This window comes from Notothenia rossii, assembly GCF_949606895.1.
Source record: "Notothenia rossii genome assembly, chromosome: 8".
NCBI classification, from domain to species: Eukaryota; Metazoa; Chordata; class Actinopteri; order Perciformes; family Nototheniidae; genus Notothenia; species Notothenia rossii.
In genome coordinates this window covers 55,722,926-55,746,785 of record NC_136906.1, presented here as the reverse complement: position 1 = coordinate 55,746,785, position 23,860 = coordinate 55,722,926, and the positions used below count along the sequence as shown (strand labels likewise).

The 23,860-nt window shown below is 40.8% G+C and overlaps 2 protein-coding genes across 9 annotated transcripts in view; one reads left to right on the top strand and one right to left on the bottom strand.

The window, feature by feature from the left end:
• The window catches only part of LOC307014109 (kinesin-like protein KIF13B), a 55,211-nt gene extending 53,745 nt beyond the window's left edge, over positions 1-1,466 (top strand). For all 4 annotated transcript variants that reach the window (XM_079641835.1, XM_079641834.1, XM_079641833.1 and 1 more), the window contains one exon: positions 231-1,466. In XM_079641835.1, coding sequence (XP_079497961.1) covers positions 231-481 — 251 coding nt within the window. In that variant the 3' untranslated portion in view covers positions 482-1,466. The remainder of the gene's footprint in view (positions 1-230) is intronic.
• Positions 1,467-1,517: 51 nt separating this feature from the next.
• On the bottom strand, positions 1,518-23,856 carry hmbox1b (homeobox containing 1 b). Of its 5 annotated transcripts, none has more exons than XM_079641841.1 (10): positions 23,549-23,856; positions 20,735-21,394; positions 14,906-14,991; positions 13,528-13,638; positions 11,906-12,059; positions 11,589-11,671; positions 9,190-9,285; positions 7,566-7,660; positions 6,841-6,924; positions 1,518-6,439 (listed from the first exon to the last, which is right to left on the bottom strand). In XM_079641841.1, exons 2-10 carry the CDS (start codon positions 21,388-21,390, stop codon positions 6,296-6,298), a joined length of 1,509 nt encoding a protein of 502 aa, XP_079497967.1. In that variant the 5' UTR covers positions 21,391-21,394; positions 23,549-23,856; the 3' UTR covers positions 1,518-6,295. The 5 variants fall into 5 exon arrangements, with proteins under 5 accessions (XP_079497967.1, XP_079497966.1, XP_079497963.1 ...); XM_079641840.1 differs by having other exon boundaries at positions 20,735-21,397; positions 23,549-23,855; XM_079641837.1 differs by lacking the exon at positions 23,549-23,856 and adding an exon at positions 22,985-23,537 and having other exon boundaries at positions 20,735-21,397.
• Positions 23,857-23,860: the final 4 nt, after the last annotated feature.

Below are 23,860 nucleotides of genomic sequence, written 5' to 3'. Positions count from 1 at the left end.
TTGTGCTAGGGACCTCTTGATCAATTTGCAGAATTTAACTCTCCATTATCTTGTCAGCACTTTTGGAGTCGCAACCAAGGTGATGCAAATAAAGTAACGGTTACTACTGACAACTTTTTCTATTGGAAAGCCAAAATGAAATCGGTAGAGCCGTTCCATAACGCAAAGTTGAAATGTAGCCACCATCACCACTTAGAATCCCCAACAAGCCTTTTTCTCTCATTCTCCAGGAAAAAATGACGGTTCAGTGGGCGGCAAACACTACTTCCACTGTAACCCTGGTTATGGCGTGCTGGTTAGGCCGCACAGGGTCAACCGGGGTGCCGGCAAGCGCCGCCACAAACAACAGAAGCGCCGCAGTGCCAACCTGTCCGGATCCAGCCCAAACCTGGCAGCCCTCACCGTGTTGGCTAAAGGCGAAGGGGGGGTGGCATCAGCCGGCCGCAGCAGGGGAGAGAACCGCAAGTCGTGGAACACTTAGGAGGTTCTAAACCTGCCGAACGGCTCGATGCTGGACCCCCACATGCAGCAGATGGTTGTTTAAGTGTAGGCATGTGACCCCTCATCAGATTTTAATGGTTCATCTATTGAAAGATTATCCTAGCCAATGGACTTGTTTTATGGTTAAATGGATATATTTTATCAGACAATTTGAAAGTTTTTAGGTATGTAGATTCCAGTAACAACCTTTTCTATGCAATTATAATAATTTGTAATCGTGGCTGTCTCACCTGAATGGATTAATCTTAGTCCCAGCTCAGAATCAGCAGTTTTCCATTCCATGTTTTGCCACATGCCTGGCATTGCAAATATGGTTAAATTTATCCAAAGTTCACTGGATTACTGTACACTGTAAGACTCCAGGTAACACTACTTCTTCATGTGCTCATATTTCTGCTGTTCAAGACTCATTATGCAGCTGCATGTTTGGATAGACTTCAAAGTGTTGCACATGGTTTTATACCTATTGGTTTTTCTTTTTTTTATTATTGTGCCTTGAAATATTATGACTACTATGATGCCTATGTGCCTTAGTGTTAAATCACCAGTGCTGATAGGTTGGAAACTGTCAAACCAGAGCTTATTACAGCTCTTGAATGTATATTTCTACTGTTTTAGAACAAAGAATACTTGCACTGCCTTTTAAACAATTCTACTGAAAATGTGCAAAAATGTTAATCATTTTTTTTTCTAAGTGTGTCAAGTTCGAATGAAAGTGGCTTCATTTTGGAGATGTGTGCCAGTTTTTGGGGATTTATTTTAGACTAGTACGTTTTTAATTACAATGTGTGTATGGGAATACTTGAGGGATTTTGTTGAACGCAGAGTATTAATTGTTTTGGGTAAGTACAATATTTTATATTATGCCTGAAAGATTATTTATTTAAAGATGAAGACATACAACTGATGCTAAAAGCGAAATTGTCTTTTATATTGTTGAATAAACTTAATTCTGCCCTTATCAACCAATGTGTGATGAACCTATTGTACCTAATCAGATAGCAACACATAGAAAGTCTCATTGATATAGCTTTATTCTCTTGTACATTATATATATATATATCATACTAAAATAAACACAAGTTAAAAAAATGAACAAAGAAACTGTACAAAAAAATGTATATATACTACATCTTAATTACAGAACAGTCTACTGTCCAAAAAAGGCACTAAATTCTGAAATGGGCAATACAGTAATTCTGAACATAACTAGATTTGAGCTTGATACAACAGCATTCAGTCCTTAGCAGAGCTCTACTGGGATGAGGTGGGTGGTGTTTCACTGGGAACACAGAGGGACATGTAGAAGTGTTGACCCCGACACCATGAGGAGACCCTTTCAAAGTAAAAGCACTACCACCGGAGAACACAGGACATTGGGTTGGGGAAAGCCCCTTTCAGATTTCAGTATGTAATTAAAGATTCATCTGCTTCCATTTTTCTCATGGAAAAGCACAATCTTCCTAAGCACCTGAGGGTTCTTTCTTCCGTCCCATAAACATTTCTGTCAGGCTTGAACGCTCACATAAAATACTGCTGGATTACAACTTGTACTCGCTAATTAGGCCATGGCATCTCTCAAACACTAAGGCAACTCATTGAAAAGTGTCTTATAGTGAGAGAATAATCTCTAAATGCACTCTGTAGTCTTTTCCTTCCACACACAACTTATTTCAGACACTCAATATTATTCATATGGGGAGAGTGTCACACCAAACTCCATAGAGAAAAAGCTTAATTAAAGATTCCAGATACAGTACCAGCTTACCTACTATCTGCAGGCTTTACCATTCGGGTGTTTGTATGACTTTCTGCAGCTAATCTCACATGCTACTGCAGCCATCAGCATCATATTTTGTGCTAATTTATGACTACATGTATTCAATTACCTCTTTAAGTTAAAGGACTTAACCATCTTTGAGAACTGTACTTTATGGGCCATCATTGACTCCTCTTAGAGGTTTGCAATCGATCAACAACTGCTTCAGTTTAGAATATTGACCTAGGAATTAGGGACAGTTCTTGTCCAGAGTTTCAAGTTAAGACAATTGTGGTTTGTATTCAATCTAGCAATAAATGACAGCAGTGGTAGAGCATAGACACACCCAGCATACTGTACTTTGTGCACTTTTCTAGTCAAAATCTAGTTTTTGGTAGTGATTCCAAATATTTGGAACACATTTTGCTGAATCGCATAACTCAAACACAGTTGTATTTTATTGTCATGAAAAAAAAAAAAGGGAAGCAATATCTGTCCGCATGTAAGCCTGTCCTTTGATTTTTCGAACAACCATTTCACCATTAATTTGAGTATCACTTAGATCTACAGGACATATTTATTTGTAGTGCATTGTGTACAAACCTATATTGTACTCCCCATTTAGCGTTTATGCAATCCCAATCGCCTGCGTTATCAATAACGCTTTATGTGAAATGGTGAAGGCAACGCAATTTAGTTATTGGAAGCACATTTCATAAACGTTTTGGATAACCTAAAACATTTATTTGAAATGTATTTATTTCTCTAATTTGTATTAATCACACTTTGCCAGAGAAAGATTAAAACACTACATTTCCCAATGGAGTTTGGTGTGGCGTTGATTTCAAGTGAAAACAGCACAAACTGTGATTTAGTACAAGGTGTGGAGCAGCTGTAAAGAAATATTTTTCACAACAGCCCCATATTAATGTATCGGACATTTGACATTTTAAAAGGAAGGCTCATGGAAGGGAAGGTTACATTTGAACTTTCATTAACGGCGATTCTTTTTTTAAATAAGGTGCATCGTTTGTCATCTTTCACAAAATAGCTTACTAGCTCAGACACAAACAGGGAGACTGTTGTTCAGTCAAATAAGGGATGATACAAGATAAAACATTTAAATGATTATGGAAAACATTATTCAGGAGAAATTAAAATGCATGATGAGCTTAGCAATATCAGCATGTTTCAATTTAAAACATGTCATTCTTTTTTTCAACATTACCATAAAAAATGAGTATAAATACATATTGTGTTTGTCTTTCAACCCTTTCTTTTTGAAACACAGTTCCTAGTACCAAGTCACTGTAATCGCTGCTTCGTACATAGAGAAGCGATCATTTAAATAGAGCTTTACTAGACTACAGCCCAGGGCTGGGAGATATTCTACAAGCAGGATCCAGATACTAGATTATTTAAAATAATTAACGTCCATATTGGATTTAAACATAATATTACATGAGCGTATAACTAGCTAACTGCTTAGTTTAATCCCGCAAAGTAGAATATTTCCCCAGTTCTCCAAAACCACCACTAAGGCATGGGTTCCTTTAAACAAACAGATTGACATTTACCTTGTTAAAAACTGGCTGGGCGATAGCAGAAACAAACGAGCACTCTCGGCTGTACGCTAAATATGACGCTAAATAGAGAAAGCTAATCTATCTATCTTTAGATAAATTAGCTTAGTCTAGCAAAGAAACTGGCTAACTTGGCTCTGTTCAAAAGCGACCATATCTTTCTTTAAACACTCGTTATATCTCCAGTAAAAGTATCAAAAGTTGCTTCCGTGTGTACCCATCTGTAACACCACAACTTGTTTTGACTTATATTTTTGTATGGCTTTAGTAAGACAAAATCAACTGGGTGAAATCATGAGCTTTAGCCTAGCCTAGCAGTGATGTTCAGCTTATCCTAGCATGAAGACTGCTAGCTATAGCACATTTGAGCAGCCTTCATGCTAGGCTAAGTTAAGCTAAGGGTCTACTGGCTTCAGTTTCATGTTTAGCGTACAGACATGAGGGCAGTATCAATCATCACATTTAATTCTGCTCAACCTATTATTTAATCGTTTCATTTCCTCAGATATCAGTCTTTGACTTTAAAAAGAGCTTAAACTTGACATTAAGTGGGCACCAAGAAACATTAGCCTTAAGAAAGTCAACATTTAGTCTCTGCTTATTACATTATGATTATCTTGGTTCATTGATGGTTTTGGAAAACTTCAACCCGGAGCAAAAAAGTGGAAAATGTATTTCCAATACAACCACTTTATACATCTTTGATTATCTTCCCTTGAAGTGGTGCTTTTGCCGTTGAGGCTATATAGATTAAAGGTAGGGTAGGTCATTCACTTCAGAAACACTTTGTTATATTCCATGGAATGCTCTTAACATCCCGATAGCAATGAATACAATAAATGCTTTGACAACAAATATATACAAATATTTCATCTGTGGAAGCCGTGGCGCTGTAAAAAGCATATCCAACTATCTGGGGCAGATGATTGGATGGCCTACCTGCCTGTCAGCCTTCCATCTCGTGCACAAACTTATCTCGTGCCTTCATTGGTCATGTGCGCGTTCGTGTGTGTTGGAGGATTTTTTTCGGTTGTGTATTTTCAAATTCTAGCGCACTTGAGATGGTTTCTCCATTCCTACCTACCCTACCTTTAATACAAACTTAAATGGCCTCTTCTGATATTCTAAACCATTTCCAGTGAGGATTTAGTCTAATTGGATATTTTTTAAAAATCCTCTGAAAGCACATTCTTTCTGCTATAATAAAGAGGCAGCTTCACAGAACAAGTAGTAAATAGCTTGGGGGTATTTTATCATTATATGTGTGGCTGCTAATACCTTTCTTTCCCGACACAGGCCTGCTGTAGTGTCAGAACCACGTAGCGCTAGCTCCAGAGGCTTCACCGAGCTATGAAACAACCTACGTACGCCAGAGGAGTTAGCAGAAATTGCTTTGGATGAACACCACTTTAGATTGGTCTTACAGTAGCTTAACCTTTAAGCTTTTAGCTCCAAGCATCTTTTCCTTTGGCATGGATGAAAACAAAGCACAGTTCCCCTTATTAGATAGCTTACCATTGCTTGATTATCACATTGACCCTAAAATAATGATCATAGCCTCGAGCACTGAACAGTAGTGTCACTGGGAGGCTAAATGATTGTATATCCTGTCGCCAAATAAATGCAGGTGAGAGAAACCACTGCTGCTGTTGGATATAAACCTTTACATTTTGTATGCATACTAAAAAGTTTGTGGTAGTTTCAGGAAAAAAACGAGGTGTATACTGCAAAAAGTAAAGGTGTAGTTTCCTGTATGAAAATAAGGCTACTTCTTTTTAGAGGTTTTCATCCAACAGCGGCTCATGTAAAAAGCCACTCCACTAAGAAATAAGGATATAAGACAGCGACTGTCTGCTTCTGATTATCCTTCCAGAGGAGGGGAGGAAACTCTCACCCTCCATCTTTCCCCAGACAGCTGCTGGAGGTCGCTCTTCCCATGAACTGCACAATGAAGAGGATCATTTGAGGGTTACGCAGGTAGGTAGAGTGTGACTGAGAACCATATATATTATATATATAGTACACTATTTTTTTTCTTGAGGTTGACGCTGAGGTGATATAGAGTGAGGATCGGCTCAGACGACCAGGCTGGAGAGGGAAGCAAGGGGGAGTAAAGAGGAGAGGTATCCTGTGAGGGGGGAGGGAGGTACAATCCCAGACGAGGGCCACCGATTTAGGTGTTGAAGGCCTGGGCCCCCCCCCTTTATCTTCTTTCCGTGGAACACTTTAAGAGACCCATTCTCACCAGCTGTGTCAATATATGGGGTAGGGAGGGGGGATTACTGTTTACACTGACTTTGTTGGAAGTGGGAAGCAGAGAGGGAGGGACAGATCCAGATTTACTAAGTAGCATTATTTTGGTCTTTTTTCTTTTTTTAACTCCCTGTTTTTTCTCCTCCTTTCTTTGACTATCATTTCTCTTCCACTTCCTCCGTTCCGTTTCCTGTGCAGTTCATTCGTCCTCCAGGGACTCCGTCTTGATGTCGTTTGGGACCCCCCCGGTTCTGGACAGGGCCAGGATGGTGTGGTTGACAGCAGCCATCTCCACAGCCAGAGAGATGGGGTCCTGGTGCTCGATGTGCGCCGCGCCGTCCTCCTGATACGAGGGGGGGGGGGGACAGTAAGACCAAGGTCAGTGGTGAGCAGATTTAACAGAAAGCAGGAATTATACTTTTGTACATAAAGCTCATTTTCCTGACCAACTGTTCTCTAATAAGTCCCTCCCCCAAAGTGCAGCTTAGCAACTGTAACTGGGCATGTCAGGCCTTTAAAGAAAATCAGAGACGAATTGTGGGAGAGGGACAGCTCTAACCCTCTGTGGGATTTGACTGTGAGTTTCCCCCACCCTCTTTTTGGAATACACTTGAGAGCAGTGCTCCCTATTACTGCCGTCACTAGGATATTCAGCATCATTTCTTAAATGCTAATCAAAAGAGGTTAGCATAACTGAAAACATTTAAACCAAGGTTAAAGAGAACCAGATTGTTTTGGAGGTACCTGTGTTGGCGAGGTGGGCTCCAGGCGGTAAAGGCCAAAAGGTCGGCTGAGAGGTCTCTTGTCAAAATAGGGCAGGTCAAATGCCTAGAGGGAAAGAAAAAAAAAAAGAACAAATTTAACTTGGTTTAGATCTTAAAAACCCAAGTTCATTAGAGGAACCATTCGTAATATTCTGAATGACGTCGTTCTCAATGGTTACCATTATAAATGAGAAGAAGGGCAAGCTTGTGTTAATTAATATGCCTTGGGCCAACCATTTTAAGCTATAATTTCTCACAAAAATAAACGTGCTTTTTATATTTCGGGGAGTTTAAACTAGGAAAACTGCAGTCACATTTTTTTTTAAGTTTCTCTTCTTTGAGAAAATTTGAGAACAGGATCCAGACAACCTTTACATATTAAAAACAACTTCAACCAAAGACAGGGCAACTCATCAGCTAAGTTACCGGTATAAAGATGTGAAATGCATGATCACGTATAACTAATGACTGAATGAATGATCACTAGAATGAGCCTTGGGGTGGATGTGGGTGGTTAGCAAGTGGCAAATCCATCGAAACAGAGGAATACATATATAAATGAATAACCTGACTTTGTACAACAAAAAATGACACGATGGAGCTGTAAAACAAGTGACCTCTTTCTCTTGAATCAGTTGTTAACTACTGTCTGGATCATAAATCTGGTTGTATTTTGTACTTTGGGGATCCATTATCACGCTCTACCTGCTCTGATAAGTCGTTTCCGTCAACGTCGTCGCTGTTGGAGTGCCCCCCCGGACTCTGGACGTCTATCCCATGACTCTCCAGGATTGTGGCTTCTTGGAGGAAGAGGATGAATTGTTAGACTTATGATTGATCACTGAAAGTGTCCTTCATTACAAATATATAGATTTAGATGCTTCTACTTTGACTTCCCAACCGGGGGTACATGGTTGGATTGTGGAGTATCTAAATGCTAAAAGTGTCAAATCTGTAGTTATTCAATCGAACAGCGCTGCCATAACTCAATCTCTATTACTTTGAATATATATTTAAAGAAGCCCGATTGTGCTTTGGGGTTTTTCCTTACCTGTAGTGTGGTATTTAGATTAGTGTGCATGTAAATGGTCTGCAGGGGCTAAAATCCCTCCAGAAGGAGTTCCTCTCCCACATGCATGAAAAGTAGTTCCAATAAATAGCTAACATGGAATGGATAAACTCTTGAAATTGAAAGCTAAAAGTAAAGGAAAAATGGTTTGGATACATAAATATATATATGGATAAATGGTGATAATATTAAGCAAAAAGTGGTCGAAGTTTTATATATATATTAATGCTGTCAAAATTATCGCATTAACGGCGGTAATTAATTTTTTTAATTAATTGCGTTAAAATATTTAATGCATTTAACGCATGTGCAGAATGGCCCGCCCCATACATCCCACCAGTGGCAGCGCCAGGGTATGGCTGGGGTAGGCTACACCCATACCAAGAAATGGCTTAGCCCCACCATGAAAAATGATGTTAAAGTAGTAAGCAAAATAAAGTCCGCCAACTCGCGCCGAGTACATTGCACAGACAGCAGTTAGTAAGATTGATTTCAGTAGCCACTTGTCTGGAAATACCAAAGACTAGAAACGGTTTTGAAAACTTGTGTCACGTGGTGATCGTCTTCTCAATAGAACATCTTTGATAATGTCTTATGGCCAATCAGAATCAAGATAATGGCGTGGTGTTGTTGCAGGAAGTCCCGACGGAGAATACTTTTGCTGTAGTACATCTCAATATACATCGATACAACATTACGTGTTGATAGAAATCAACACGTAATGAATTAAGACCCCACGGTTTGATGATTGATAGGTGTGTGGGCTGTCTTTCATTTTGACACACAGAACAATGTTATAATAAACATACATACTGTATGTTAAATGGATATATCCGCCTTCTTTCATTTACCTTTCCATTCCCACAACAATATACATAAAGAAATGGCATATTTTGGACATAGTTCGAATGGTGATTAATCATGATTAATTAATTTTTAAGCTGTGATTAATCTGATTAAAAATTGTAATCGTTTGACAGCCCTAATATATATATATATATATGTAAGTTATGGATGAATTGTCATTGGACTAGCAGGTTAATAACTTTAACAAGTCCAAAATACATCAATGTTAATGCAGGCCGTAAGCAAAAACAGAAATGAAGCAAAAGTCATTACAGATATCAGGTGACTGATGAACAAACATTGAGCTCTTTAAAGTGACTAAATGAATAAATTATGAGCCATTCACGCATGAGAAAATGAGAAATGTTATAAAGGTGTTTCTCATCAACACCCCCACCCCCCCAGTCACATTACCAATGTTGGCCCGCCTCTTGATCTCTTTGCGGCGGTTGGCGAACCAATTGTAAACTTTCAGGGAGGTGACCCTCTCCAGATCAGACAGCTTCTTCCCTGAAACAGACCACAGGACACTCGGATCACTTCCTCACACTCACGCTGAGGCTGTTACACTATTCTTTGGGCCCTGTTGTTATCCATCTTTTCCCTCAAGCTGTGAATACCACTTTTATTTCTGCTTATATCAATTGGATGTTTCATACCCAATAAGGGTTTTATATCCGTTAAAAGAAAATCACTTTGTTGCCATTTGATATCACACAATACATGCAACACAGATGTTTTGGCTTTAAAATACACATTGAGTCCAAGAAAGATAATATGCAAAATTATGTGGTCTTAAGAGAGCACTTACAATTTACATTTGGTGAAATGCAACAGGGAAAAAGGAGCATTTTTCCAAAAACACTTGCGTATTTCTTACAAATGAAATGTATAAATATGCATGGCTGACAGGATACAAAGGTTGTTAGGGACTATTCCCCTGGTAATATTCCAAACATTTGCAAAACGAATAGGAATATTTGTCACCAGCAAATAGAATAAACAATATTCTCATTATACTAATGTAAATAGGATTTTTTGCAAACATCTCTGAGTGGAGTAAACATGAAACAAAGAAAAGTGATGCAAACACAGGTATGGTGAAAAAAGAGAGAACTATTCGAAGCAGAAAAAAAACAGCGTAATATACCATCTGAAAAAGGCCTGCGCTATAATCCTTCAATTAACTGCTATTCTTTATAACATACTCAGATCAATAGAGACAGAGATGTTAAGTTATAAATCAAGGGTTTTTATTATTATTTACAGCAGGGGTGGGGAACCTTTTTCCTTTAAATTTGTACAACATCCTCTGAGGGCCGTACAAATTATTGAACTAAACCTCTGCTTAAAAAAAATAAAATCACAACCCATTCATTTGGCCTTTCTTTCATGCTGTGCAAAGAAAAAGCAACCTCTTAATCCAGATATCTTACCATGACTCATGTTTGACGCATGCATGCATTCACGTGCACGGTTGTGGCATGACCACCAAAACAGAAAGATATGGACACAAGATGTGTGCAAATGCATTTAGTATTCTATCCATGTGAACATGATTTAAGTGGGGGGGACCTAACCTCCTCTAGGGGGTCCGGGGGCATGCTCCCCCGGGAACATTTTTTTGTAATTATTGATTACAGCGGACCACCCGCTCCAGCAACTCAAACCTCCTCAAACCCCCGAGGACTAAGCTCCGTACCATGGGAGACCGGGCCTTCTGCTCGGCTGCCCCCAGTCTGTGGAACGCTCTCCCCGACCACATGAGAGCATCACAGACCGTGGAGGTTTTTAAAAAAGGCCTCAAAACCCACCTCTTCAATAGAGCCTTTCCCTAGACCTTTTATTTATTTATTATCACCCTTTTATCTTATTTTATTCTTTTTACTTATTTATTTTTATTTATTGCTTTTTATTCTTTTTACGATGTTAGCACTTCGGGATTTGAATGCAAATATGAAGTGCTTTATAAATTAAAGCCATTATTATTATTGAAGTTAAAAGCATCAATCTGGTGCACTTTGAGAGCAACATGAGGAGATCTATGGATACATCTCTCAACACCCATATGAAACAGAACTGTAAGCAGATTTTTCATCTTGGATATTTTACAAATCACTCTCCTTTTAAACTCTATTCTTGTTATTTTTAACAACTTATTTGTTACTGTCATATAATATTTTATACCTGTTAATAATTTAGTCTCTAATGTCTCATTAATAATTATAATGATCATATCAAGGTGTGCCTTAACCTCACTGAGCTGAGGTTAATTGAGCCTCTCAGGAGAGAGCTCTCTTCCACCTGGTTGTAGAAAAGCTCTTTAAATTCGTTAGCATAGCTAGCTAACCAGATGCTAATAACAACAGATCGCCACTGTGCTTACAACTAAAGAAAGCCACGCAAACACTGCGGTGTGTACGGCTCCTTATGGGTACTGCAATATTTGAAGAGCTGGAGCGGCTTTCCGATGCTCTCCGTTACTCCTTTCAGACGAGACATAACCACGTGAAGACACGTTACGCTCGTGTTGTGTTCAAGGAACCTGTCCTTGGCCAGGAAAAACAGGCATTCGCTTGTTTAATTATTTTGCGATCTAGATTTCTTCTTTTTGAAGTGAGAAGTTGTCCGTATAAGTCGGACGGACGGACTGACCCCCCCCCCCCAAAAAACGAAAACTCTTTGGTTCTCCACGAATTACACAAGTCACCCAAATCAGCGTTAAAAAAGCGGGAGGCGCCGAAAAGCGACTAATTTGCATCACTGAAAGAAAAGACTAATAAACTATTCACACAGCTGTTATGGAGCTTTACCTGGCTTCTGAATAACAGCATTGCAGGCGTTTGCTATCTCCTCCCGTTTGGCCTCATCCGGGTACTGGTTGTCGTTGAAGTAGCTATAAATAGACAAAGAGAGGCACTGATTCAATTAATTTCCTGACACAAGGACGATGTCAACAAACTGGATTTATGTATGCTGTTGTAGAAGCTCGCCAAAGCTGAGAGTATGAAGAGTCACACGCTGATTGTCTAGACGTTTCCTTGCACAGGTTGCAATATTTCCTCAACTCCATGTGGAAATAAGGAGAAGTTATGAATGTAATCTTTCATATACTTCTTCCTGCGCTCACCTCTCCATCACGGCCAGGCACTCTTTCCTCCAGGTGAAGCGGCTACCTCTGCGCAGGCGGAAGGTTCCGGGGGCTGTGCTGATGGGGGGTGGGGTCTGCCTCCACTCCATATCCTCCAGAGGTAAGGGAGCAGGCCGCATGTTCAGAGTGGCACCTGTGGGGGGGGGGTTGTGTTACAACTGAGAGTTCCGCCACAATCAGCCCCAGGAACATGAAGTCTGTGGTGTGTTTTTGCCACTTGAAGTCTGGGAATAATAATGAGTGAATTGGCGGTTTTTACAGATGAACTGCAGCACATCCTTTTAAGAAAATGCATGTGAGAAAGCACTTTTGCAAATCTTACAATACATTACTTTCTGATTATAAACTGGAGTGGATAGTGCTGACAAAGACCGCGCTGCCTCGTCCCAAATCACGACCACAGCAGAAAGAGAAAAGAATCACAAAAGGTTTAATTTGCAGTAAAACTAATTAAATACGCCACGTTCTTGCTAACCGTATGCCTCAGTATCATAACCTCATCTGGCACACACATTGTGAACCAGTCCTAACTGGGTCGCCCAGCAACAGGGCAGGTTATCAGACCAGGATGAGCGGGACATCACTATCTCTGCAGCGGTGATGCGTGCGTGCGTGCGTGCGTGCGTGCGTGCGTTGGGCTGGGCTGGGCTGGGCTCCGTCTGGACAGAAATAGCAGAAAGCAGTTTCCACTGTGCTGTTGGCAGGGCTCCATGAGGAGCGTGCCGCAGAGGACGAGGCGTGGGATGTCTGCTGTCTGCTATGGGCTGAAACAGAGCATACATATGTACAGGCACAACTGAAGGCTGCACGAGGCCTGGTGTTCTGGATGTTAACCCTTCAGAGAGGTGTGGATGTAGGTGACTGTGTGTCCTTCTCAACTGAAGCAAAGCCAACATTAGAACTCCTTCAAGAAAAAACTAAAGTTACATTTGTTCCCTGCACATGTGAACTCAGATTTGTTGACAGATAGATAAAAAAAAGTAGGGATGGCAAGATTTTTTGAAAAAATATTCCAATAAATGACATGCTTTGTTATAAATAATATGAATCAAATCAAATATATTAATATTTACTAAGAAAAGCCTAACTAACTAAAAACTGTACATTATAGGAGCACATGGCACAAGCAGTGAATACAATATCAAAAGGGAGCATTTGTATTATACAATTGTTTTTTTTTTTAAATCACTTGACAGACTTTTGCCCACTGGTTAAATATTTGTTATCATAGTTCTATATTTTAACTTAATTCCTGTTACTGTGTTTATTAACCCTACTGTGACCATTAGAAAGCAAAGCAAAGTCCTTATGTGTAAACCTACTTGGCCATAAACCTGATTTCGGACTGTGATAATTCAGGTTTTTTGAAAAACCATTGACTTGAACTGGAAGTGGTAAGATGCTAACTCATTACTGAGATGAAGGACTCATTCCTGCACAGCTCTATTGTCAATTCTACCTTTTTATTCTATGTATCCATTTGTGTCCTAACACCTCCTGCATGCCTCTCCCTCCGTCTCATCTGAAAGCACATCCCTTCAGTAAGCCAAACCAACACACAGTCAGGAGTGAGCGGTGCAGGTTCACAGACTCTGGTGTACCTGGAGTGGTTTTCTCCAGCGTGTACCAGCGGTAGAAGGCCCTCTTCTTTTGCTCGCTCAGGTCGGAGCCGTGCTGCAGCAGCCAATGGGAGATCCTGCTCTGGCTGATGCCTGGAAAGCAGCCAGACATCGAATTACAACAGAGTGCTTTGCTTTGTTGACAACCCTTAAAGAATTCAACAGAGACAGAAGGGAATACTAGAGGGGAGGGGGGGGGGGGGGGGGGGGGGGGGGACGACGACACTTCAACTCTTTCTAATGCTTGCTGGAAGATTTTTTGAAGTGGATATTAGGATTTGACTCATGTCCAGTCGGTTTGCAAAGGTGTCAAACTATATTTTTGCACCTATTTTCAAGCCCAGAAACAAGCATAAGCCTCAATCTATTGTTACATTTAAAAATGAAGACAACTTGGAAAGAACTTGTGAATTTACACTCATTCATGGTTCAAGGAATGAGTCATTTTGGCATTAAAACAGGCAATGAATTTAACCTTGGTCCGTCATACATATATTGGATTCTGTTTTACGCTTTTTGCCCTTAAATTTGATACAACAACATCAAATAAAGTGATTTTAGCAGAAAATATGGAAAAGTGGGACTACCAGTGGGCCCAAGAGAACCAAATATTGCATTTTTCCCATTTTTCAAGGGCTAGTAATTAAAGCATCTGCTATTCCCTTTCAATCCTTTGGATCTCATGTTTGCCATTTTGTCTGTGTGCCAACCACATGTCATGCCTCAAGGAGTTATATGTCTGAAGATATTTACAGTAACCATAAAAATAGCTTCTTTTTTTATTGGTTTTTCAGTTGAATTATACTTAAAGTTCAGGGTAATCAACTGTTAAAAACATACTGTTCAAATGTATTTCTTCAATAAATCGATGTTTTCAAAGTAAATGGATAATCGTTTTTAATAATCGTGATATCAATTATTGACCCAAATAATCAAGATTATGATTTTTGCCATAATCGAGCAGCCCTAATTCACATGGTTGCAAAAATGACCACATTTATATTAGACAAAAACTATGCAAATCTCAAGATTTTAAGTAAACACAGAAGCTTCCACATTATTATTTCTTTGCATTTATAGTTTGGAGAAAATGAGCTTTCATAAATACATCCATAGTAACACAATGAAAAGAGGAGGGGAATGATTTCAACTCAAACCATATTTGAAATGTTATTACTTTTCTCTGTATAATACGTCTCCCTCGGATTTATTTTACAGCTTAACATGTGAAGTCTACATTTTAACTGGAGGACCCACATTTAACAACCAACAAATGTGCACAATGGACAAAATGTCAGTATGTTTACAACAAAAGCAATTCAAATGGACGACAGTGGAGTGTGTCATTATTGCTACTAACCGGTAACTTGTGCCACCACTGCCTGAGAGATCCTCCTGTTCCCCAGGAACGCTTTGATCTCCTCTTTCACCATGCTGCTGTCCCTCCTGACACACACACACACACACACACACACTGCTGTCCCTCCTGACACACACACACACACACACACACACACACACACACACACACACACACACACACACACACACACACACACACACACACACACACACACACACACACACACACACACACACACACACACACACACACACACACACACACACACACACACACACACACACACACACACACACACACACACACACACACACACACACACCAGCTTAATGGTATTTGACATAGGAAAAGATCACACAGCATTTAAAAGACCCCCACATTTTATTCAAAGACATTTAGTAAGGTAAGGTTAAAACCAGATTGAAAGACTGATATTAAATAGATAGGTTTTTCCGTATTTAAATAGATTTTCATGCTTTCAGGGGTTATATGGTCATCTACATATCGTAGGGAGGGTGGTTTGATCCCCAGTCCCTGTACATGTCGACGTGTCCTTGAGCAGGATACTTTAGCCCAAATGGCTCCTGTATGCTTTCAATGAAATTGAAGTGTTTTTTAATAAAACTGTTTACATTTCAAATAATCAAATGTTTTTGTATTGTGCCAGCATTATGCCATATTAAATAGGACAAAACCATTTTAATCTAAGGTGCATTTTGATTATCCGCGTATTGTTCTCTTCTATTATGGCTCCCACATAATCAACGGTGCATTTCAGAGGAACACAAAGGCAAGACAAAATGGAGTGAAATACATTTTCCAATGTCTCAGCCCTCAGCGGGGGGAAAATAAAACATGCACAGACATGCAGGAGCGGAGGGTGGTGAGGGAACATGTGCAGTCACACAGTGTACCCACCCTGCTTTCTGGCTTCCAGCCCAATCCCCTCCTCTGTGCACACACAATAACGTCGACTTACATACACACCCAGCAGCTTATGACTGTCTTGGCTTAATCGTGGTACAGATTTTGAACACCAGTCAAATGTGTACACTAGTCGGTGCATATTTATCCACACTTATATAGTGCATATTCTTTACCAAACTCAATATCACTGGTGCTTGAACCGTACAATCACAGCATCCTTTGAACCCACAGAGAAGTCATAATGGAGAAGGGCATCAAAGTCACGAGTGCTCCGCTAGCATATTTCTGAAAGGAGAAATGCGTCAGGACTCTTGACATCCAGCGTCAATATCCTCCACGGCAGCCTCTTGCGGCGCGGCTAAAATTAGAGCTTAGAAAACACTGCTTGTATCGACAAAAGTGAATCGATGTAGCACGAGCTGCTGTACAAGACTGAGGAGGAGTGGGAAGTGCAGGAGGGAGGGAGGGATGGAGGAGGGAGATGTGTTGTTGGATGCCGACTCAAAGGCCGAACCCCTGCGGAGACGGAAATGTGCACTTAGATGAGAGGGAAGAAATCCGAAGGGCACCGTGGGATTGTTGACAAGCCGAAAGCGCCTGTCATGCCCTGGCAGCCCTGCGGAGCGAGGCCTACACACAGAGAGGAAGCTACTTAACTTCTTGTTGTCGAAACAGGACATGTGATCTGATGCAGAGGCAGAGGGAATTAGCAATGGGACGGCCGGAGCTCGACATGCCTATACTGTTCACTCAGGGCAGCTGGGAGGCAGCAGGAGGAGGGGGGGGGCTCCTGTGGAAAGTGTTCAGACGAAGAGGAGGTGGCTAACACGTGGAAAGGGATAGAGTATAAATACTGACCTGCCACAGTAATGGATGTAGAGAAACACGTTATAGTTGTTTAACAGCAGTATTCCATTTACACAGGGGCAGTTCAAATAGTTCTTGTAAATCTCAAATTAAAGATGAATTAATGTAATCAAATCAAATATAAAACCAAAGCCATTTGCCAGGGCATTAACGTTTGATCTAGTTTGTTATAGAAGTAATAAGAAAGTTCTACTTTGTAGTGGTTACAAAAAAACTGTGGTCTGGAAGAGATGTCAAATGTCCATGTACGAGTTTGGTACCATTCTCCATGTTTCTGTCCCCGTCACTTTTTTCTGTTTCGGTTCATTTGATTAATACAAAAAACTGCTAATGCGCGATAAAATAATTGTCTGCGTTAATGAATGCGTTAAAGCGATAATAACGCGTTCATATATTGAGATGATCCAAACTGTACAATTATCCTAAACGCCTGTTTTCCATCTTTTTCTCTGCTATATTTTCAAATCCAGTGGAAAAAATACCAATGCTTTTTGACGGGGAAGCCCTTGCCATTCTAACTTCCGGGTTGGCCTACAAAAACATGTCATTATTTCATCACTCCATAAACCTCGATGAGAACCCTTCCAGGGGAAACCCTTAGATCAGGGGCTCTCAAACGTTTTGTTTATGCGGACCACTATTTATTATCAAGGATTTTTGGACCACATCATATGCAAACCGTAAAAATAAGTACATATATAAACGTAGTGCCAGATTCCAAGTTTGACGGCGAAGATTAGCTGGTTTTAGGCTCTCGTTAGCCAGTGTCTCGTAGCGCAGAACGCATACTGGCAAAAGCTCATCTTCAGTGCCTGTGTAGGTAAATCCCAGTTCCAATTAGTTCCCATTGTATTTTCTCTTAATCTTCCCTTTCTTTGTTTTTTTTCTGCGGAATCTGGCTTGTAGATGCCTCCGACTCACTCTCATTATCTTCATTAACGGTAACGTAAACCTCTTTTCTCTTCAGAGAACCTGATGCTAGCCAACGATTCATTTGGTATTGCACGTGCACACGTAACCATGGGTAACCAGTGGTGAAATTAAGTGTTGTCCATAATTAAAAATAACAAATATCTGCATTTTAACACTACGTTTATATATGTACTTATTTTTACAGTTTGAATATATGAGGTGTTCCGCGAAAAATCCTTGATAATGAAAAGTGATTTTTTTTTTTTTTTTAATTTAAGGACAACCGGCAGTACCCTCTGACCACAGTTTGAGAACCGCTGCCTAGAACACCCAAAGGAAATTACTTGATGTGTTATTATATAAAAACAACAAAAAGCCTTTTCACTTAGATGGGAACACAATACGCTCATCACAACCACTGTTTTGTACTGTAGCCTTTAGGTTACATGCACAATGTAACCTTCTTCAATTTGGAACTTGAGTGAAGCTTTCTTCAACAGAAGAGGCTCTAACTTACTGAGCAGGGGTTTTCAATCTTTACGTTTCTTTATGTTACTGTATGTGATTTCATGTAATGTATCTAGAGGTGCACCATTGTAAAAGCTTCTCTTCTCTCCTTCTCACGAAATGTCACCCTGAAGGCTTTTCAAAAGGTTCAGCACAGAACACCTCCCTTCTCCTGCCATAGGATAATTACGGATTATCTCAACAAGAACGTCTTTATGACTGTCTTTGTTATTTTGACTCAGGATGTACATACATGTCAACGGCAAACAACTGATCCATTCGTAGAGAACATTTTGGTTTATATTTTACAGCTTTCATGTCAAGGTGTTGTGGTTCACACTGCACGTGTAAAGGGCAAGCTAAGTACCAACCTAGTGCTGTCTCTATTCTGATACTCTTATTAGAGCACTGCCATGTTGTGCACTGTGAACACTTGCACAGTGTTGGTTTTTCACTAGTGTTGTCTCAAATCCCACCAGCAGCCGTGCCCTCACTGGACCCGCAACTTTAACATTAACATTAGACACCGCTCCAATACCCTATAACAGGGGTATTCAACTAAAATTCAACTAAAATTCAACAAGGTCCAGTTAGAGAAAATCCCCCCATGCAAAGGTCCGGAACATCAAAATGTCTAACTTGCTTTATGAATTAGTGTGATATATATTGAAGTAGTTTGTAGCTTCATCAACGTCTGCATGAAATCAACCACTGGCTGCCAATCAAATAAAGAAAGTACAATTCAAAAACAAAAATATTTATTGTCAATTAACATTGAACTATACAGATATACAGTAAAATACTGTGGACATGTGTAATGTTCCTCTCGGGCTGCATTTAAAAATAAAATAGAGAAAATAATGTGTGCATCTTAAAAGTGCTTAATTTTAGATAAATAAAATAAAGTGTAGCAGCAGCTTGAGTTTCTCTTTTTCTTTGTTAAACGTTTCACATCATGACTTAACTGTTTCAGACGATTATAGAACAATATCACTCTTTACACATCATAACAATTAAACAGTTTTAAAGTTTCTCTTTCTTTCCCTCTTATATTGCAGTCCCTCACTCACTTTTTTTTTAATTCAGTGTGAGAATTGAGCTCGAGCTTGTCCTGCCAGGAGTTTAAATCTGGGCTGAAGTGGTGTCAGGGCCATTCTCATACACACATGCAGGTGCTCATTGGTTAGCCTGCCCTGGAACGATATTTAGTTTTAGTTTTGATCCTGGTGGACTGATCATATTGGGCTCTGAGACTGCTTTTTTTTTGTGACCTCAGTTCTGACTTGAGAGGGAATGTTTGGTCAAACACTTTGTGTTTTGTCTCATAGTGGCGTTTTGGCACTTTTAATGAGCACCACGGTCTCTGAACAAATGAGACACACTGGTTCTGTGCTCCCAGTAGGCAGGATGAACAATGAATGAGTCCGTCCACTCAGGGTTAAAAGCTCTGTTCTCACTGTCCACTTTCCTCTTCTTGGAGAGCGCCATGTGTGATTATTTGTCTATCCCTGTCTGCCGCTAACACGCCTGTTCACTCTCCTCTCCGCTTCTCTCCCTGTATCGCTAATTATTCTCTTCACTCACTTTCCTCTCCGCTTCTCTCTGCCGCGCTCTCGTCTCTTCTTCTGTGTTTCTCTCCCTGTATCGCTCACTCGTCTCTTTCGCCCCCTGTCGGCGGCGGTTAAAATAGAATCATCCCGTAAAAATTGAAATCCCCTATTAATGTATTGATTATAGGTCCGGATCCGGACCGCGGTCCGCCTGTTTCCGACCCAGGCTGCCCTATAAGATGAATGATGGTTTCTTTTCCACACCAGTATACTGGTCCATTTCCAATGTCAAGAATACACTTTGACATTAGGTATTATGCCAGAAAAAAAAAGAAATCAGAAAATATACTCTTATAAAACTCAGGGGGAAAAAAGACAAATGGGTAATTTAAAGATCATGTGATAGGATGAAAAGCTCCAGAAATAAATCAACTGCGGTGAAATTGCTTTATCAACTGCTGTTTTCAAGGCCAGGAATGAACCCTAAAACCTCAGTTTTTCTGAACATGTATGGCAGCTGCACACAATGGAGTTTCAGCTAACTCCAGTTGGTGCGATCTAATTCATCCTGACTAAGTGTGCTTTCTTGCCTTATAGTTAATGGTATTTGTGCCATTGAAGAGGAATCTCCAATCCAAAGAAAAGTAGACAATTTAACGAAAGTTGATTACATTGGAAATGCATGAATTAAAAGGCAATGAATAATAGCTTTACATTTGAAGCACCTCTAGTGTTTTGTACCCACAAGATGACTTTGTAAAACGTGTTGATATTATGTAAATGTATTCATTCATTCGCTGTTCTTAAAATAAAGTTCTTTACCCCTGCCCCACCCCATTGCACTGTACACTTGCTTCCCACTTCCAATTGCATTGTGTGTGCTGTGTGCATGAACATGTGTTTAAAATAAGGGGTCACTATAATACAATACTACTGATGATAATAGTCTTGTATCACCTACTTACTTATGTATTGTCTATTTCTACAACCTTAAGTTGGACAATGAGTAGAAAGTTTCCTCAAACAAAGTTTTAGTGCCCACTTCACCTCTGTTTCTACTCACCTCATCAGCTCCTCCACCTTGTCGTCAATGTCCAGGTCTTCTTCTGTAGCTTCGAACCCGAATGCTCGTGCTGCGGCCGCGCTGTTCACTGGGTATCTGGGAGGAGACAGCTTCCCGTTGGGTGTGGCGGCTAGGCTATCCCTACCGTTCTGCGTATGAGCCACCAGCGAAACCGGTGATGGCAAGATGGCAGAAGGCGGCGGTGGTCCCGGAGGTGGGGAGGTGTTGTAACTGTTGCTAGGAGACGGAGAGTGCCCCCCTACGCTGCCGAACTGTGTCTGCGTGGCGGTGGAGATTTTGGAGGTGGTGGAAGACGCGGCGGGGGCCGAGCGATCGCCCTCGCCGCTGGTGTTGCCGTTGCATGTCACGGAAGAGGTGGTGGTTGCAGAGGCAGTGTTGTTATTGTTGAGTGATGTAGTAGTGTTGGAGGCAGAGTTGTTGGTGCAGTTGTTGGCCCCACCTACTCCGTAGCAGGACGAGGAAGAGGAGGAGGAAGAGGTGCGTCGGCCAAACTTCTCGCCATGCTCCCGGTCCAGCCGGTCCAGAGTTTCGAGCGCGTGCAGGATCTCCTGCTTGTTCATGCCGGAGCGACGCAGCCGCTGCAGCAGATCTATCTGCTCAATGGTGAAGCGCGGCTCCTCGCTGAACTCAGACATCCTGCTGCTGGAGGAGACACAAGACAGACAGGTTGAGAGGAGAGAGGAGGAGAGGAGGAGAGGAGGGAGGAGAGGAAAGGAAACAGGAAATGCAAAGGGAAGTTAAAGAAAGAGTGTTCAAGATGTTCAAAGAGAGATGGAGAAAAAGAGGCACAAGGAGTGAAGGCAGGCAGAAATGAGAGGGATGAAAGGAGGCAATGGGAAGATTAAGTAGGAAAAGAAACACAGTTAAGATGAGGAGAAACATTTGAATGATATGGAAGAAGTGAGGCAGAGAAAGGTAGAAAGAGAGGGGTGGAAAAGGAGGAAAAACTGCAAGAACATAAAGACACAGGAAATAAGAAAAGGAAGACAAGAGCAAGAGATAGTGTGAAAGAAAGGGGGAGGGAGGGAGGGGCATAAAAATCTGCTATTTTTGGGAACCAGCCGGCAACACACGCAGAGTGCCAGAGTCACCTTGACAGCTGATGCTATCTTAACATTCTGACTGCCATTCTTTAAGAGCTACAATATATCCCCGGCGCTGCACACCACCCACGCTGTATGTTTTTCATAAGCAATTTGCTGTGCTCAAAATCAATGCAACTGGATTCAGACTGCGGCAGATTTTCCATCTTCTGTGCCAGCGCGACCTATGCTGATATGATTAACGCTATAAAAGGGGTCACTGGCATTTCTCTACATCTGTGTTAGTCTAAGCTGTGCAAAGGACAGAAAAAAAATGAAATGCTTAAGAGTGTCTGCTGTGTTTTTAAGTCACCATGAAGGGAACTAATATAGCCGTGATGAGATGAAACCCTCGGGCGGTCTGTAAAACCGAGATTTGAAAGGAAAAGAACAATTGCCAACATTTAAGAAACATTGAGACAGAGGGCCCTGAAATACATTACTTATAGCAGAGGGTAGTTAAAGGGTACTGCAGAACATTAACTAGTTCTTTAGTTTACATTAGGTATCCATATGGAAGCTTGTAAATCATTATCAAGCTCAGTTATATTGCAAAACCTTGTCACATCCCAGGGGGTGAGCTGCACAAATTCAAAAATAAAACTATGAGATGGTTTATTTGACTTGGATTGTTAATATGAAAATAAGGCATTAACTACTTCTTCAGTACTTTCAGATATTCTGTGTTATTGTGAGGCTTATTAGTCGTTGCAAGCAAATATGAGCATTTGGAATCATTAGCCATCCTGGTTGAGTATTTACAAAGTTATCTATTCAATTTAAAGCTGGTTTAACTACACACCCTGCAAGGAACACAGGATCAGCCTAATCTACATCAATGCTCTACACTGGTTTACTGTAGGTCACACATAACACAAACTGGAGGTGTGCAACCCATAGGAAGAGAACAAAGACTATGACTGATCCAATGTTACTATATAAATCATAAGTCAAGAGCCATTGTGGGTGGTCAGTCCTGACAGATGATAAACTTTATTTTGCCCACATCCCTAAGGAATCACTTGATAACAGTAAGTTAGAGAACTAGTTATAACACAAAAAAGAAAAGTATTCAAAATTACCAATGACACTAGATACATCATGTTTAGTTTTACATTATGCAAAAAAAAAGAGGAAGCTTTCTTACCTAAATACAGATTGCATGCATGATGCATTCGATATCCCCAGTACAGTCTGTTGTGTAAATCAAACGCGTTTCTTTGGCAGTGTATTTTTCTAGATTGTCCAAACACTGACCAAAGTTGCTGGTATCTTTTGGTCCATGTGTTTTTGTTTTGCTGACTGTGGCCCTGGAGCACAGATCTGCCGCTCCGCGCTGCAGGGGAGCCGCTGTGATGCCAGCCTTCACGCCCTTTGCCCACGAGCTAACGTTAGCAAATGTTTCTTTGGCAGACTGAGTGACAGTGTCCTATGAAACGCTAAATGAGCCGGCTTGAAACACTCGAGCTCATAAATAATTTTCACTGGAGCTGCTGCTGCATTTATACCGGGTAACAGTCCGTATGCATCACAGAGGACGGCTAGCAACTTATGCTATTTTCGGTAGCACCGGGGTTGTAGAATGATAGCATAACATGCTAGCCATGCCAATGCTGATACTAGCTGACGTTAGCCGCCGTTGCTGGCTAGCGACCGTCTGATATTAATAACATCACTTTTAGTGTTGGAAATAGCTTAGTGCATGACTTACCTCGGTTCAAATCGTCCACTTAACCATTTAACTTTGTTACTGGAGCAAAGACCCGCTGTGTCTTTCACTGCAGCCGAACAGTAAGGCGGTATGAATACAGTGCCCTGTCCGACCCCTTTCCAAGGATTTCTAATCAGTGGCGAATTATTTGCCTCTCTGCTTTGTCTGTCTGACAACAGCCATATTGACAACTAACACCTCTGAGTAGCTCTGAGGGAACTGTAGTTTTACTCTCACAAAGGCCTCTGCCGTGCGTCGGCGTTCTTTACACTAAAAACTACAAATCCCTGAAATAAGAGCGAGGCTCGCTGA

What these genes read in the sequence shown, in the direction of transcription:
- hmbox1b (XM_079641837.1), bottom strand. An exon ending in TGCTGTTATTCAGAAGCCAG is followed by an intron (nt 9,286 to 11,588) that starts GTAAAGCTCCAT and finishes GGTCTGTTTCAG; the next exon opens with GGAAGAAGCTGTCTGATCTG. An exon ending in CAAGAGGCGGGCCAACATTG is followed by an intron (nt 7,661 to 9,189) that starts GTAATGTGACTG and finishes TCTTCCTCCAAG; the next exon opens with AAGCCACAATCCTGGAGAGT.